The sequence below is a fragment of the Sitophilus oryzae genome, unplaced genomic scaffold (assembly GCF_002938485.1).
Source record: "Sitophilus oryzae breed Bouriz unplaced genomic scaffold, Soryzae_2.0 scaffold_815_pilon_pilon, whole genome shotgun sequence".
In the NCBI taxonomy this organism is placed as follows: domain Eukaryota; kingdom Metazoa; phylum Arthropoda; class Insecta; order Coleoptera; family Curculionidae; genus Sitophilus; species Sitophilus oryzae.
Window position 1 is genome coordinate 417,180 of NW_022147434.1, and position 18,289 is coordinate 435,468.

General features: G+C 33.6%; 1 protein-coding gene across 1 annotated transcript; it reads right to left on the reverse strand.

Annotated features, from left to right (window-relative positions):
- Positions 1 to 9,713: 9,713 nt before the first annotated feature.
- Positions 9,714 to 17,891, reverse strand: LOC115889572 (lipase 3-like). The gene is made up of 4 exons (XM_030909625.1): positions 17,745 to 17,891; positions 15,886 to 15,967; positions 13,014 to 13,156; positions 9,714 to 10,736 (listed from the first exon to the last, which is right to left on the reverse strand). The coding sequence occupies exons 1-4, from the start codon at positions 17,889 to 17,891 to the stop codon at positions 10,539 to 10,541; spliced, it is 570 nt and encodes a 189-aa protein (XP_030765485.1). The 3' UTR covers positions 9,714 to 10,538.
- Positions 17,892 to 18,289: the final 398 nt, after the last annotated feature.

Here is an 18,289-nt window from a genome sequence, read left to right on the forward strand (position 1 = left end):
CTGTTGTTTTTTGTTAAGTTCGTTATTTAAACATATGTATGTAATACACTCATATTAACACTAATCATATTTTGACGTTTTTATTCATCATTTTCAATGCCCCCCCGGTTGCATCTTTGTAAAGGACTGTGCATTTTTTCCTTAGTTGTGTAATTCATATTTACAAATTATATTTAGCATGTATATAGTCAATATGATGAATGAATATGATTTTTCTCAACATTAAAGTCAATTTGATATTAAAATATTGAATTTGAAGGTGGCATGTTAGTTATTCTAATCAGGACCGTATTATATTTTTTTGATTAATTTAGTATTTTTATTTTTATATTTTATATATTTATCTCTCATAACTCAAGAACGGAATTCCTATAAATCATTCAAAATGAACAATTTGCTTCATTTTAAGAAGTTCTTTAAAAGGTATCAAATAAATTTTCTGTAAAATAAAATGGGACAAAACTTATTTATTATTTTTAAAATTTACATGGGATGTAAATTTAGCATATGTCCAGGTCGGCGATGAAACAAACTGTAGATGTATTTCAATATCTTTCTGTATTTGAATATAACATGATGCACATAATATGATCCTACACTCTTTTAAGTTAGTTATATAGTTATCTCTAGTATTGTACTAATTTGTAGTGAACATCAACTAATACAAATAAGCTATAGTGTGCGTGATGTAAGCCGTCAATTGGCGGAAGATGACGGAGTTCCAAACCTAATTTATTTAAAAACTAATCTTCTGTATAATTCTTTTTCAGTAAAATTTTCCGATATGTTAAGAGTTAATCTGCATACAAAAGAATACGAATTTCCACTAGCCACAGATAGCATTTATAGACTTTGAGAAGGCCTTCGACTCGATATATCCCAAGGCAATAATAGAAGCCCTAGTGAAACAAGATATTGACAGGCCACAGGCCTTATATAGAAACTCACCAATATGTACAAAGAAGCCAAATCAAGAGTAATGATATATAAAACAACCCTAGAGTCCCCAACTGGCAAAGGAGTTGTACGACAGGGAGACGCGATTCCCATAGCTGTTTACAGCAACACTAGAAGAAATCTTCATTCAACTGGACTGGACCAACAAAGGATTAAAATAGATGGATAATATCTTAACCATCTAAGATTCGCTGGTGATATAGTCCTAAGTTCTAATTGTCAATAGCCCTGAAGAACTACAAGCACCAATTAACGAACAGAATACATCCAGCAATAAAGTGGGTCTCAAAATGAATTTAGCAAAAACTAAAGTAACGTATAACGAACTAGTAGACAGAAAAGATATTCTAATAAATAACACAACACTGGAAATAGTAGAAGAAAATATATATTTGGGATAACTAATACACAGCTCGAGATCTCCACTACCAGAAATCAACAGAAAAAATAAGTTAGTGTGGAGTACTTATGGAAGAAACTCAATCACATTCAAGTCTAGAATGCCATTTGATCTAAAGAAGAAAACATTCAACCAATGTGTACTACCACCAAAGTAGCATCTATGTGACTTCGAACTAAATGTGACCTGAAGCGACGTCAGACTTTGTGCAAATTTAGGTCGGGTGCTGGTGATACGACCGGTGACGTCGCTTTCCTATTAAAAGCGACGTCGTTGGATCCGAGTCGGTAAATCCAACGATCTGTCGACGTACAAAATAACAACGTACCATTTTTATTAATTTCCCAACATCGTTCCCACGTTGTCTTGCACGACGTACATGTACTTAGAACTAGCCCGACGTCTACCCGTTGTCCGAATATGATACGTCTCACTGATAATCCCTAAAGTAACGTCCAATTATATTTTGTTGTATTTTATGTTCATATTTATAACCTAATTTACATATCTGTATTTACGTCGGTAAATACAACCCATTAAGTAGCATTTGCGGCCTAATGAACATCATGAACATAACCTAATAAAAAGTTTTTGTAAACAAACTTAATTTTTTTATTATGCTTAAAGAAACACTAAAAAGGCATTTAGACATTCATCTACATTTTACAGAAATAGCCTTTTTATTCGTCAATACTATAGTAAGTTGTTTCTCGAAGTTGTGCATTTTCGGTATGTCATCCACTGAGAGTTGTAGAAGAGCAATTTTGAGTGTGTTCCAAGCTCATGAATCAGTGATACGTTTGACAGGAAAGTAATCCGAAAGTTAAAATAAATAAAGACTATAGAAATCCAAGATTCTTTCAGCATCAACTCAATAAATGAAGAGTCAGTGTAAGCAGGTAAGTCAATATCTTTCCAAACTGAGAAAAGCGCAATATAATGTTCAAAAAGTTACAAAAATAGACTATACAGGAACTTATAAAATTAGCGTAATAGAGATTTATCAGAACTGGGTAAAGATATTTGTTTAGAAAGGAAATAAAGAAATGATTGTAATATACTCGAGAAAATAGAAATTCCTGCTAAAATAAAACACGTGGTACGAGGTCGGCTTACCTTGGAGGGTTGTAGTCTTCCCCTGGGTGGCCACCCTGTATCTGGATCAGGAACAACTACTCGCACGAGTAAACGGTACCGAATTGGTAAGACCTTTTGAAGATTTAAAATAAAGTTATTTGCGGCGGCGGCGGTTAGCACGTTGTATCGATCTCTCGATAGATGCGGTTCTTGCGGGATCTTTCGATCAAGTGTATTGTGGTCCAAGGTTAATTGACGCAGGCGTCTTTCAGCCCTTTGGAATAACCTCCCTAGTACCACATATGCGTATACAATAAATAATAGAATAAATTAATATTGAATTTAAAATTAAAAGAGATAAAATTAAATATATTTTGAGAGTTTCCTAAACAATATTTTTTATTATACCGGGTGCGCCTCAAAAGTGGCTCACACTTTTTTATTTTTTTAGATAGAAAAACGATATTTGGTATGTTAGTATATGACATAAATTAGAATTGATTGACGTATTCAATTGTTTTCGGTTACTTCCGGTTTCATCGGAAATGGCTACAACTTTTGGTTTTTAAATGGCATCCTCGGTATTTTTTTACTTTATTCGACAGAAAATGACACTCTGAATCGAATTACATATCATATGTCAATTTTTGACATGTTCGCTCATGGATGTGTTAAGAACACTAATTTGATCGTATTTTCAGACTTCAAAAGAGAGCAGTTCGATATTTATTGGGACCGAACAGTAGAACTCACTGCCAGAATTTCTTTAAAAATTTCAAAATACTGACTCTTCCTTCTTTATTCATTTTTGAATCCGTTTGTTTAATCCGCAAGCACATATATTCTAGCTATTCCCGAAAGGCCATCTCATATCTATCCACTTAGGAATGCGGAGCACGATCTTTATCTGCCAACCCCGAGCTCAGAACTAGTTAAAGGTTCAATATTGTACAATGCCAAAAAAATGTACAATCATCTGCCTTTGAATATCAAGTCGCTTTCATTCTTGGCTGTACTTAAACTGCCGTTAAACGGTAGCTTACTAAAATGCCGTTAATAGGTATGACGTCGTTGATGTGATGCACTTGACGGCTTTATGAAATATAGGAATTTTATAAGGACTAACCAACGCTATCCACACCACCAAATAGCCAACTTAACCAACGCAACTAACTTCGATACTGATAAAAAATATAAAAAACAAATATAAATTAGTAAAAATCAACCAACCCCACCAAATAACCAACTAACCAATGTTAACACCCTCCAAATAACCACGCTAACCAACCCGCCAAATAACTAAACCAATCCAATCAAAAAGTGTGAAACCAATGCAATAAGATCACGCTATAAGCAAAAAAATATAAAAAAGTCTTGGTCGGCGTGAGATTTGAACTACAGACCATCCGCTTACGAAGCGATAGCCTCAGCCACTGACCCACAGGTGCTCTTGCAAAAAGCTTAAGGCTAAGCATTACTTTCAGCCGACATGAACGACGTCACAATATCTATTAACGGCATTCTAGTAGGCTACCGTTTAACGGCTGTTTAAGTACGTCGTTCATTCTTTCCCGCATTTCGCAAAGCTCTAAAATCATACTTACTGGAGAGAGCCCTATATACGGTAAACGAATTTTTTGTTGATGTTTAATTATGAACAATTTTGAATTTTAAAATTTTGATCATCTCACACACTGGTCAAAAGTCAAGTATTTAATATTTTATATTATTTATTAATCAATCAATTCACCAGTCATGACCTATGAATGCGAAACCTGGACACTCAAAACGGACATCATAAGGAAACTGCAGGTCACACAACGCTCAACGGAACGAAATATGCTGGAAATAACCAAGAGAGACCGCAAAAGAATATATAGAGTGGATACGACAAAAGACCCAGGTGATAGATGTCATCCACAGAGTCAAATCGCTCAAATGGCAATGGGCAGGACATCTGGCAAGAAGAACGACTAATGGAAGATGGACAACAAGAATTACACCTTGGAGGGTACCCACGAGGAATTAAGAGACGTAATACCGAACCTGAGATGGGACCATGATATTAGGAAATTACAACAATAACAACAATGGATTAGAGAACAACTACAGAGAGAGTATATTTATGAGGGAGAAATGGTTGAATAAGCTGAAAATGATGATGATGACATTTAAAGTTTATCTAGGATAGGGTTTCTGAATATAGGGTTTGCCAATTATAAAAACATTAGATTTAATATTCAAAATTCAATTTATTTGCGATAAAATTCATATATTTTTTTAATTTTCTAGACATATCCTTTTTTAATCCGATCAATAACAGAAATATTTTAGTGTGAGCATCCCAGTGTGAGCCATAAACATTATTCCTATATTCAAAATCCTTTAAAAAGAACTTTTATTTTTATAATCACGTTGATATTTTTAATATTTATAATATAATTAAAGTATATTATAGAGTTTAGAGCGAAACCAAGTGAGATATTTTCAATAACGATACCGCAGTCTATTCTTACTCTATACTTACAGTGAATAGTGAGCATATCTACTATTGTGTACCTAGATTATTCTATCTAACAAGTCTTGGTCTGACCTCTAATGCCACTTCGTTTTTAAGAACGATCGAGTCTGACTGCTCGCAATACTCGTATATGTACAGGGTGGCTGGAATTCGACGGTCATCATTGGGATTTTGGAAACCGTAAGAGAGATACAGGATCGGTTAAATGGAGGCAAAGTTGCGCAATTTGATGCTCAATAAAATGCCGTATTGCATTTTGAAAAATTCCGAATATATTCGAAAAAAAACGGAATTTTCAATTTTGTTTTCTATTGTTTCCTGGCTTTATTTGTTAAGATAACTTAAAAAAAAACATTTTCATGACCACTTTTTCTGCTTTATAACTCTGTGTGATTAAATATTGACTCTGACGTTTTAGCTTCTGGCGACCATCATCAACTTAATTTTTTAAATACGGACCTGATTTTTTTTTTCAATTTAATTAAATCGTTTCATCACTCTTAAAACACTATATTATAGTCACTTTTATATTTGCCGACGTTTCGTACAGAAAATTCCATCACCAGAATATTTTATGCAAAAAAAACAAAATAAAAAATAAAAATGCAATACGGCATTTTATTGAGCATCAAATTGCGCAACTTTGCCTCCATTTAACCGATCCTGTATCTCTTACGGTTTCCGAAATCCCAATGATCAGCGTCGAATTCGAGCCATCCTGTACAAGAGTAGCGTGGCCAAGCGTGGCAGATGAAACGCAAAACAAACGAAGATGCTCACCCAAGTAGCATCTATCTGACTTCGAACTAAATCTGACCTAAAGCGACGTCAGACTTAGGGCAAATTTAGGTCGCGTGCTGGTGATACGACCGGTGACGTCGCTTTCCTATTAAAAGCGACGTCATTGGATCCGAGTCAGTAAATCCAACGATCTGTCAACGTACAAAATAACAACGTACCATTTTTATTAATTTCCCAACGTCGTTCTCACGTTGGCTTGCACGACGTACATATACTTGAACTAGCCCGACGTCTACCTGTTGTCCGAATAGGATACGTCTCACTGATGAATCCCTAAAGTAACGTCCAAATATATTATGTAGCATTTTATGTTCATATTTATATTTATGTTCATATTCCTAATTTACGTATCTCTATTTACGTCCGTAAATACAACCCATTAAGTAGCATTTGCGGCCTAATGAACATCATGAACATAACCTAATAAAAAGTTTTTGTAAACAAACTTAGTTTTTTTTATTATGCCTAAAAAACACTAAAAAGGAATTTAGAGATTCATCCACATTTTACAGAAAGAGGTCGAGGCTTTTACAAAATAATAATAGTAGTAGTGATGTCTTGCCTCCACCCACGAATGCTTTTTATCCGGAAGAGATGCTGCATTACACTGGTGCATCTTAATTTCATTTTTTAGCTGAGGAAACCAGCAGACCCCATCCTCCTCCCACATGTGAGGTACTGGTTCCAATTCTTTGAAATTTTGTATATATACTATCTTAAAAAAGTGGCTGTCCTTTTTTTTTAAGGAGAAAACAAAAACTAAAATATAGTTGCACAAATCCACAAATCACTGATACGCAAAGTGAGGTTACGTGGCGTACGTTGGAATTATATACGTCATAATACGATTGCCGGTCGTCCGGTTTGATGACTTCGGTCATGTGAGACGACTAATGTTGGAGACCCGGTCGGAATTGGTATATTGGTAGTTCATATTAAGTCGGACACAGAAATCCGCCATTCTTAACAAGTATCCGATTGTCAGCCATTTTAAAATAGTTTTTTGTTTTTAAAATTTATATTCACATTCCGATTTCTAGTAGAATAATATTGATAAGGTTGAGTTTGTGTGAACCACAGTACAGTTTGATTAAACCAGCTAGAAAATAAAAAAAATATTTTGCGAGTTACTTTTTTATAGATATTTTTATTTCATAAATCTACCTAATTTTGAACGCGCTCGTTGTTTTCAGGAGTATTTTAATCAGATATTTAAAAAAAGTGACTTCCGTTGACAAAACTGATGTCTGGATTAATGATTCAGAATTATTATAATATGAAATTAGGTAGGCACTTATAGTTATATTCCAGGATTGATTATGAATCCATTTGTAATTAGGTAGTTTGGTTAGGTTTTTATGTATTCTTGGTAGCGAATATGAAACCAAACGTAACGTAAGTGCTTAGCGACGAATTTTAAGTGACTAAAATCCAACGTAATATGACGTTGGTAATTGGTAGAATTACATTCCCTATTATATCAGATACCGACGTCGAGGCGACTCGAATCTGTATTCTCCATTTAGGTGCAAATAAGGGTCGTCAGGCGGTCGAACCGACGTTGGTACCCGACGTCGGGTTTATTGAACGCGACGTATACCTGACGTTAGATAACGTTCAGATGCTACTTGGGCAGCTGGTACTAAATAAGCTGTGACGAGAAGATAAAAATACTTATAATAATTTACAATTAATAGAAGCATAACATTAATAATCTTACTAATTTTCCGGTTAATACTAGAATATTAGTTAGATAAAAAAAATACTAGAATATTTATATTTAGAATTCTAGTCCCCTGTTGACAGCCTAAAATTTAAATAATTTACATAATTAAATACAATAATTTAATTATTCAAAATAAACATAAAACTTGATTATGGCAATAGTTATCCATATATTTATATAAAAACTTAAAAAAGTTTTTTTTGTCCCATCACGTGGCCACCGCTTTGCACCAATTTTGATGTTTTTTTTTAAATTAAAGCTATATGTTTGCAGATTGTTTATGAAGCATTTTTACATTGTATAATCTCTATTTCTGTACAAATGATTTTGAGGCCAAAATTCTTTGGTGAAATACTTTGATTTTGATAACTTTCAGAATTATTAAAATTGTTTATTTCAGGAAGGCATAAAAAAGGGTAACTAAAAGTTAAATTTTTGGTATACATAGTTTCTAATACCGTGCTGGCAACTGTTACTTTTAGGTCGGTATTTACATGTGTGTGGAAGGAAATCGCATAGGGATCTTAATAAGTCGGAGTGAGAGAAATGCGACGGTGTGCTGTTGCGTTGTTGGCGGTATACCTTTACCTATCAAGTAAAGTAAAATCACGATCGCAAATCGCTTATTTTTAAGACTTTTTTTCGAAAAGGGAACTAGATAAAATCATTAGATATGTTTCTGAGTATCTGAAATGTAATTATAAGGATTTCGTTAGGATGTCCCTTTTTTTCATAGCGAGAAAACGTCAGCAATCGCGATAATTTAAAAACTCAGCTTTTTAACACATAGGTAACACGCCATAACTTAAGAACCACTTTAAATATTGAAGCTTTTTTTTATTTTGAAGATCGGATCATTTACAATATGTTTACATAAGAAAAATCGGATAAGGTTGTTTTTTCCATTCTAAAATTTTAAACAACGCAAAAGATTTTTACATATTGTTTGCGAAGAAAGTTTTTGAAAAACTGCTATAGTCTGTGAAACGAATAACTTTGAATTTGACAGTTCCCGCGGGCTTTTCTAGTGTTAATTTTATTAGGTTAGCAACTTGCAGCCATGCTGACGCAATGCCGTCTCTAATAGAACAGCCTCGGAACGAGATTTACGACGTTTAAAATATATTTTACATGTTACCCATTATCTTATGTACCTATTCATTATTTGTATATTGTAAAACATTTGCTGCATTTGTATGGTTCATAGTTTATTTGCCAAAGTATTTATTACTATAAATAGGTATATAATATATTGTATTTATTAACTGTATATTATGTATATTTCATGTAAACTATATCATTTTTAAAATACAAACCAAAAACACGAGGAATAATTATGTTTTCCATGTATTCTACAACATATTTATTAATCCGTAGTATCTAACTAGCGTGATGTCATAAATCTCGCTCCGTGGCTGTTCTATTAGAGACGGCATTGGTCTGATATTTAGAAATGCCAAAAGCTGATGACATTTGACTTTTGACAATTATGCCATTTCGTGTTGATTTTTGCAAGAAGAGGCAGAACTGTGACTTGTTTTATAATTTTCCTTTTCTATTTCACGAAAGTAAAAAGAGTTACCTATCTGATTCGTTCAGTCACTCAATTGAAAGAATATCAGTAACTTTATTGACAGAGGTATTTTATATTTGCCATGTTGGTAAAAAATAACGGTCAAAATTCAAAGTTATTCATTTTATAGACTATATCAATTATTTCTAATAGATTTCAAGATATCGATTTTTGAATTTAGAGTTCTAATAGCGCGACCACTGTCGAACACCAACTTAATTCTACTTATTTCGAGACTTATTTTTACCAAAAATGCAAGTGTTTTTAACTTGCACTTAAAAATGTTCAAGCTATAGGAAAAATTACAACAACTCGTTAATAAATAAACAAATAAATTATCACAAGACGTAATTAAATCGTGAAGCTGAACGCATGATGTACACCTTTCCCTAGAACTTTATATCCCTTTTCACGTCTCTTAGCGTAGCAATGTGCAATGTGCACAGTTTCTCGGCTTATTTCACACGTTTGGCAGCGTGTTTACTGTTCTCTCTTTGTTCACTACATTATAAAACGCATTGTACTCTTCTTACATAATGAATTCTCGACCCAAGACTAAAGCTTGATTTCCATGCATCCGTTGTCCGCAATTTTATTGGTTGAATTGAAAGACTTTGATTGGTTAAAAACGGTTAACCAATCTAAGTCTTTAAAATCAACCAATAAAATTAATATCGTACCATCGTATCGTCGGATAACGGATGCATGAAAATCAAGCTTAACCTTTGCCAGCCCTTAGTATAAGACTATGTAGAGGATTTATATGATATAGAGACTTCTATGTAGAGAATAAAAAATAAACACGGTGTTTAAATTTTCCGATTTTTTTAAATTCATAATACCCTACAAAGATGATAAAAATAAAATTGTTATATTAGAGGCTTTTACAAATTTTAAGTAAAAAAATGTGTAAAAAATTGAAAAATAAAAAAATTAATTGTTTTTAAAGGTTATACAATTCCCAAAAAATCGAGAGTTGAAATCTTCCATTAGGAATAGCTAGCTCTAAAACTATTAATTTTCGAAACATAGTTTAAAGAGTGTAATTGTAAGCTTATTAGCTCTATCTATATAGGGGTAAACGATCATTTAAATTTGTACATGTAAAAAAAAAGATAAAGAAAATGCACGGATGATTGTGTAACGCGGGCCGAATCGCGGGAAAAAACTTGTTTTAATAATTATTAAAGTTATACTACACATTCTTTCATGTACCTAATGTTAGAAATATTTCCAATTCAGTTATTTAACATTTAAAATCTCCGCAGCCCTTCTCTTATAAATTATCACAGATTAAACATACCTAAGATTGAAAAACTGCTCTCTACACTCAAAAGTGTTGAGATTAATCCATTGAAAAATGGGCTAATCGTAATGTTATTTAGTCAGTCAATTAAATAAATTATATCTAATTAAGAACAACAAAAACACCTATTTGCTCACACTAAAATACTAGAGATATACACATTTTCTTGCTGTAAATTTAAATATAATTGTCGGGAACCTTAACTCTTGGAGGCACTATTCCATCATCGTAGTCTTTGAAAAGTTTGTAAGTGGGTTCGTAGGCCAATTCCGTCGAGTTCCTAGCCAAAATAAAGTCAGAATGCGTGTAGCGGTCGTACGAAATTCTGTGAATAAGGACCACATTCGGAAGGAGTTCAGCTGATTCATAATAATCCTAAAAACAAAATTATTTATTTAAGAGTACAGGGGGTCCCATTTTCTTGTGTTTTATAGGGTTTCTCGTTTATGAGTATAGAGATACAAAAATGCGGTTTCCACGTTACTTTGCTACTTTTTTATGAAACTAAAGATGCTACACACAGATTTGCCCAGCCCCTTTGGCTTTTGAAATACAGGGAAAATGTTGCATTTTGTGACCCCCTTAGTATCTTGGTAATATAGATGTCTTTGTGTCTTCCAGAGGCGAACTAGTTTTTCTCTGAGATCTATTATTTCTGAAATATGACTCAAACCTTTGAATAAAAACACATGAAAATGGGACAAAAATATGTGAAAACCGCATCTTTGTAGCTCTACTTATAAACGAGAAACCCTGCAAAACATACGAAAATGGGACAACCTGTATTTAAGTAACGAAACAAAGTTTGAAAAGGAAAAATAAGACCAGAGAAACAAATTTTGAATTTTGTTGGTAAAGCAAATCAGCCCCGGATCTACAATTATTTTGAATCGGGGCAAAAAATCGATAGTAGCGCCCCCTCTCTCCAGCGTTTGCAATAAATTAATTTAAAAAACTTACAAATATCCAGATATAGGTTGGTATTTTTCGTAAACGGGACAGAATGAGCCCTTAAATTTCATTCAGAACGTCTAAATTAGTGGTAGGCATTTTCAATTAGTAGAAAAAGTAAACAAACTTTTGACTTTTCTACTAATTATACTTCAAATTTTGCGGGAAATGTCATTTTCGCCATCGATTAGCATCCATCAAGAGAAATCGTGGTTAGAAATTCGTGGTTAGTTTATTGTTTTATAAGCTAAATATTTGGCTTTCTTTATGGATACAACTGACTACCGCAAGCTGTTGCTAGGATATTCTATTAATTTTAATTGTGTTTTTTATACATTGTGAATGATCGTAAACTAAAAAGCAAAAACTGTAATTAATTGAAACCGCTAATTTATTCCACTAATTGCGAGGTTCTGAATGAAACTTTAGAATGTGAACTTTAGAAGCATTTTTTTTTATTTTCAACCATATTATATTATGATTTTGGCGCCCCCTGACACTGGCGCCCGGGGCAGATGCCCCGGTTTGTCCCCCCCTTAGATCTGGGGCTGAAGCAAATTTGATTAGAAGTAAATAACCACTGAGAAATTGGTTTTTCTTTTAGAGCATAACCTAAAATAGCTATACAGGGTGGTCCGAACTGTATTCCGGAAACTTCAGCAGCATATTCTGCAGATAAAAATAAGTAAAAAAGTTCGTATAAATGTAAGTTCTAAGATGCTTAGCTTCAGAGATACAGGGTGCAGAAGTTATATTTTTATTTCGATTTTTTCTAAATAATATCTAAAGTAACGTCAATATTTGGATGAAAATTGGGATCTGGAAGTTTTTTGACATGAGAAATTTGATTTTGATGTCAATATGACTCATACTAGTAAAAGGCGCCACCTACTTGTGTTTTAACTGTTTTGAAGCGTAATAACTTTTTGTCCGTACCTGTATGAAACTACAGAGTGAAAAAATATACATCTCTGTGACTTTTTATGTAAAAAATATCTCTTTGTAAAAATCTCTACGAGCAACCGTTCTTAAGATATTTAGAATTGAAATAGTCAATACATGTCATTATTGACGAAAAATAAACACTTTGAGTCGATCGCCACAAAAACATTTCAAATTTATGATTTCAGTCTAATAACTATTTAGTCAACATGTTTAGTTTATGTCAATGATCACAGGTATTGATAATTTCGATTCCAAATATCTCTAAGACCATTACTCGTAGCGATTTATACCAAGAGACCTTTTTCACGTAAAAAACGTCGTAAATGTATATTTTTTTACTCAGTAGTTTTATACAGGTACGGACAAAAAATTATTACTCTTTAAACTAGTTAAAAAAACATGTAGGTGGCACCCTCTACTAGTAGGAGTCATATTGACATAAAAATCAAATTTCTCATGTCAAAAAACTCCCAGACACCAATTTTCATCCAAATATTGACGTTACTTCAGAAATTATTTGGAAAAAATCGAAATAAAAATGAAACTTCTACACCCTGTATCTCCGAAACGAAGCATTTTAGGACATACATGTTATACGAACTTTTTTACTTATTTTTATCGGCAGAATATGCTGCCGAAGTTTCCGGAATACAGTTCGGACCACCCTGTATATTTCCTAAAATCACCGTTTTTATGTTTTAGTGGCAAAATGCCCAGTCGTTTGCAAGGAATAAAATAATTTTAAGAAATTCTTACCCCGTCAACAAAGAAACTGTCCTGTTGTCCATAGAAGAAGGCTATTGGAGCGGTAACAGCTGACAGGTTATAGAGGGGAGGAATTTTTTGACCGTAGAGTTTCATGTTCTCTTTTGGGCCAAAGTCGAACTTTTGAAATCGCCCTAAAAATAATTAGATGTTAATTGAGTTTAGTTGACAATCTCCTTGGGCTTGTCATTCGTAGGCCCAGAACACTTCTAAAGGCTCTGCAAAAGGAAATGGCCATAAAACGGTGGGTGGCCAACATATCTCTGGAATGGTGGAAAATTCATTCATGCTATCATTAGCTAACTACATTCATGTTCACATTAGCTAACAAGGTTAATTAAGCTTGGTTATTAAGAGTCTATTACGCTCTACTTTCGAGTTGCTCTCAGCAGTCGGGTAAAGCGGGTGTATGGCCGAAGGAAATATATATTTTATTTCAGAAATCTGCCTAAGGCTTAGCCTGATCCTGTCGTGTTAAGCCACACCCAAAATTCACGTGCTTTGGTTAAGGCTTGCTTAAGGTCTGCAGAGCTTCAGCATTTGCCATACAATAGCGAGCAATTTTTTATAAAACGATATATCACCGTAATAAAAAAACTTCAATCTATTTCCGTATTGTAACGGAAATTTTAAATTAAGTCTTTATATTCCAGAAAATTTAGTCCAAACATAAGGGATATTTTGTTGATGTTTGACCATCAAAATCTTAAAAATAAAGAAGTTGTCTAAAAATGTGCTACAATACGGATATAGTATAATCCTTTATCTTTAATTTCCTTCTTCATTTGTGTAAAAATACCTAGCTGGTTTTATATAAAACGTTAAAGGCCAAACGCTTATTTTGCTACTTTTTCCGACTAGATAGAGGGTTCAGTCTCCAAGTTGCTACACTTTGTAAAAATGATAGGAGTGGAGACTGTAACCTAAAGATAAAAGGAAGACCACATTACATCCGAAACAGTAAAATGGGCCTATACTTTCTATTCTCCTATATACTCCTAAATTTTAAGGAAATTTCTCGTCTATAGCACCCCAACTTATGTAACTCTTATAACATGGCATATATGCAAACTCCCTAAATCTACTGAGTTTCATCTGGCAAAGCAGCATTTGCAGTACCCTCCTGCTTACCCTTAAAATCCTACCCTCACCCACCCCCAACAATTACATTAAGGCCCTTTTCAACAGCCTCTGGTAAATTTACAAGAACTACCCACACAAGAATTATTTCTTTAGAAATAACCTTCAAATTAATCAAGGTCAATACTTCTTGGGCTCATGGATCGATGCTGATGGAAAACATGCCATCGAGCAAAAAGTGGTCTAGTATCCCGCTAGCTATACTACTGACACCTCGAAAAATCTAATCTAATCTTAATCTTGAACTGACATTGTCTTTAATGCTAAACTTTTATAAAAAATGACTTCTACGAAATGGATATCCCACAAATATAATTGAAGTAACTGTTAAGAGAATTGGAAACCATAGAACATCAACCAAGCTTTGCATTAATTACCTACTAAATAGGAGTCAATTATAAAATAAAGGTTGTATTGAAAAAAAACTAAACCTGAGAATACTACAATCTGAGAATACTACAATCTGCAACTGAATTTCAATATTCAAAGAAACTCTTAACAATAAGAGTCAAATAACATCAGAAGAATGTATCAGGAGAAGATATTACAAAACCCGGTATCGCAGAGAGCAATCAGCACAGAATACAGTGGTTAGAAGTTAAAATAATCAATAGGGAACACAGGAGGCAAAACTGGTTTAGGACTGGAGTCGGTTCTATATGCACAACAATCTGAAGACCTTGCAGCCCACGGGAATAGAAATATTTTATTGAATTTCGGGAATGTATGGGAATCTAACTCTATGAACCTGGAACAAAAAATTGTATCCCCCATTTAAGAGTACGGTTTTAATTAAGAGTACGGTTTTAACTGTACTAAGCCTTATCTCAGTTACAGAAATTGGTTTGGTTTGGAATATATGAAAGTCGTATGGTTTTGGGATAAGATTATGCTCTTGATTTAAGAAAATATTTTTATAGATGCAACAATTACATCAAGAATATTTGGAAGCGACTTACCAATGAAAGGAGTTATTCTCTAATCACCAATTCTCTAATTGAGCTCAACTATTATTTAAATGACTAATTTTACTTGACAGTGAGTAAAGATACATACAAGTCGTAAATGTAGTACTAAAAGACGTAAATGTTGCACTTATCAATCTTCCGGTATATTATTTGTATTAACGCAGCTGGTAGGAACTTTGTTTGTTGCCAACTTAGTCTTTTATTAAATGACCTGTTGATGTTTATAAATAATCGATGATTATTGTCAATTGAGCTCAGTTTTTTGTTAAAAAAAACACCTTTCGCACGAAATCGGCACACGTTCGAGTTGCCATTAAAATGAAGGAAATATTAAAAATAAGTTGAAAAAGCACAACTAGCGTTACTTCCACCTAAAAGTCAATTCATTTACCAAAAGGAATATAAAAAATACCTTCAGTGGCTGGGATAGAAAAACATTGTAGAAGAGGATGTCGATGAAACTGTGTGTGTGTGTGTGTTCTCTTGTAAATTTATTATATTATGTGACATTCATGATGTAAATAAATTATGAGAATAGTTAGATGAGTGTCCATTTTCATTTTATATTATTACCCAAAATCTCTATTGTATTTCATGGTTGTTACCTACAAAAGTTGGAAGGAATTATGGCATCTTAAATTCCAGTTAATAATGTCTCAAAGGAGTTATAATTCTGTTTATGGATAGCGTAAACAAGACGATATCAGCTTATTAATATTAATTCGGTAAAAAATACAAATTTTATTATTACTTACCCGAATTAAAATTATCCATATAATGCATTGCCTGATTGACTGCTACACGAGGTGGTGCCAAAGAAATAATTAGTCCTATATCCTGTATTAAAATAAATTAATTGTATGAAAATAATTATTTCTATATCCAAGTTTATTTTTACTATAAAACTAAAATTACAGCTGAGGTTTGGAATATTTGGTGCTAAACAGCAAAATAGAACACCAATTCACCACAATGCACCAAAACACTTTACTTTTGCCCTAGACACGCGCTTAGCTAACCATGTTAGCACCAAATGTTAGTTTTAAACCAGTTTTAATTATTTGCTGATGATGCAAAAGTAAAGTGTTTTGGTGTATTGTGGTGAATTAGTATTTTATTTTGATAAAACTAAATTAATAAAAATGCAGATTAGAGCATTAGAAAGACCGTAAAAAAATAGAGCGAATACTAGAAATGAGTAGGTTCAAGACTTCTCTCCGGTGCCGATAGTGATCCATCCACGGAACTGCATTACTGACAGTCAACCGGCCAAATTGTCGGCAGATATCGAAAGCATAACGCAGCGCAATAAATCAGTATTGAAGAGTATTGGAATAAAGAGCGAATGCTACTGAGTTGTATTTACTATTTTGTAAGTTTACTTTCGCCAAACCGTAACCGTATTCGAAATTCTTTTCTATTATTTGAAATTTGTGTCTGAGTGTTGTTACTCTATTGCGTTCTGTGTTTGAGTGTTGTTACTCTATTGGGAAATTCAGGAAATTATGGAATATGTTACGATTGTACACCCAAGTAGCAAAATAGTTGTTCAACGTAATTACAACGTCGCCAGGAGCAACCCAACGTTGCCGGACAACGTCGAAGCGACGTCTAAGTGACCTATATAGGCACCAAAATGGTGGATGTTTTTAGGGTCGCTACAACGTCGCCAACGTTGGCGACGTTGTTTGAGGCGACGTAGTACGTCGTGTGCTAAAAGTTGTTTTTCATGCCGATTCGCGATATTTTGAGGTTAGAGTTAAAAATATTCGTCGTCAAATATTACTATATTCAACCATGGGGAAACCAAAACATTGATTTCGACTAACTTGGTGATGGCTGATGATGTATGAATTAGAAATGGAATATATTATGCTCTATTAAGAAATAACTAGGTGAATTTAACTTCGACAAATCTGCAGTTTTGAGATATCGGCAATCGAAATTCATCAACGAAGATTAGTTTACTGTTGAAAGTGACCATGATACTTCGAAATATGGCAAACCCCCTTTTTTATTGCCTAGTTTTAATTTTAAAATTATAGTTTACTTGGTTAATCTAACTTCTTTTTTTTTTAATTTTGAGACAAATATACGAAATATATCAGGAAAATTAGCTTACAACCCTAACAGATACAGTTTTTTAACGAAATTCGCAGTATTTTGTGGTTTCTGATATTTTATTCGATTCGTCCACAACGCACGAACAGATAAATCGTATTAAAATGGCGGAGTTGCCTAAGGCTACCTTTAAAATACCAATATAGTGCATAAGGTGCGGTAACTGACCTTTGGGTCACCTATGACAACCTATGGTTCAAAAATTGACATCTGCTTTGACGAAATAGGACCTCTGAACCCTACCGACATCTAGGAGGTAATTAAGAAAATTTCTTCTTACAGTGCTCTTTTTACCGAGGAACAATAAAATAAAGAAGAAAGCTGGGATTCTTTGGTGGTGGTGGTCACATACTCGTTAATAGGATCGCTGACATTAGATCAGTATTTCTATTTATTTATTGTTAAAAAAAGCCATATAGGAAGCATTGATGATTTTACCACTCATTTGAAAATTAAAATCTAATATTCTCTTGAATTTATGCTGAAACTGAACTTCAGTTGACTGCTCGTCTGTAGGATCATTATTCTCACAGTATTCCTCTGTTGTATGGGCTTCAGGTGTACTGTTATCATTATTCTCACAGTATTCCTCTGTTGTATGGGCTTCAGGTGTACTGTTATTTATTTCTACAGTATCCATTCATGATAATCTACCACTAGTAGCACTATTACTTTTCAAAATTGAAGTGGACGTTCCTTCGATACATCATTGCGAGGATATGGATGACGAACCTAACTCGTTATTTCCACTTCATTTTTCGGACACTGACTTGCTCGCTGACTTTCTTCTAAATACTTTTCCTTTTTCTATAAAAAGTTGTGTATTTATATACTTTTTTCCTATACATCTTCCTTTTACTTTACACAGTAAGTACAACAGAAAAAATACCTATCCAATTGCTATGTGACAGTACAGTACAGAATTTTTTGAGGTTAGGTGTAGATAGTTCCGCTTCCACAACAAAAATCGACATCGTCGCGCTCGTCGCCTTAATCCAACGTAGTAATTGGTTATAATTTTGAAGTTGCTTTGGGTCG

What these genes read in the sequence shown, in the direction of transcription:
- LOC115889572 (XM_030909625.1), bottom strand. Translation starts at nt 17,891, where the DNA reads ATGGATACTGTAGAAATAAATAACAGTACACCTGAAGCCCATACAACA. An exon ending in TATGGATAATTTTAATTCGG is followed by an intron (nt 13,157 to 15,885) that starts GTAAGTAATAAT and finishes AATTATTTTTAG; the next exon opens with GGCGATTTCAAAAGTTCGAC. An exon ending in ACAGTTTCTTTGTTGACGGG is followed by an intron (nt 10,737 to 13,013) that starts GTAAGAATTTCT and finishes TTTTGTTTTTAG; the next exon opens with GATTATTATGAATCAGCTGA.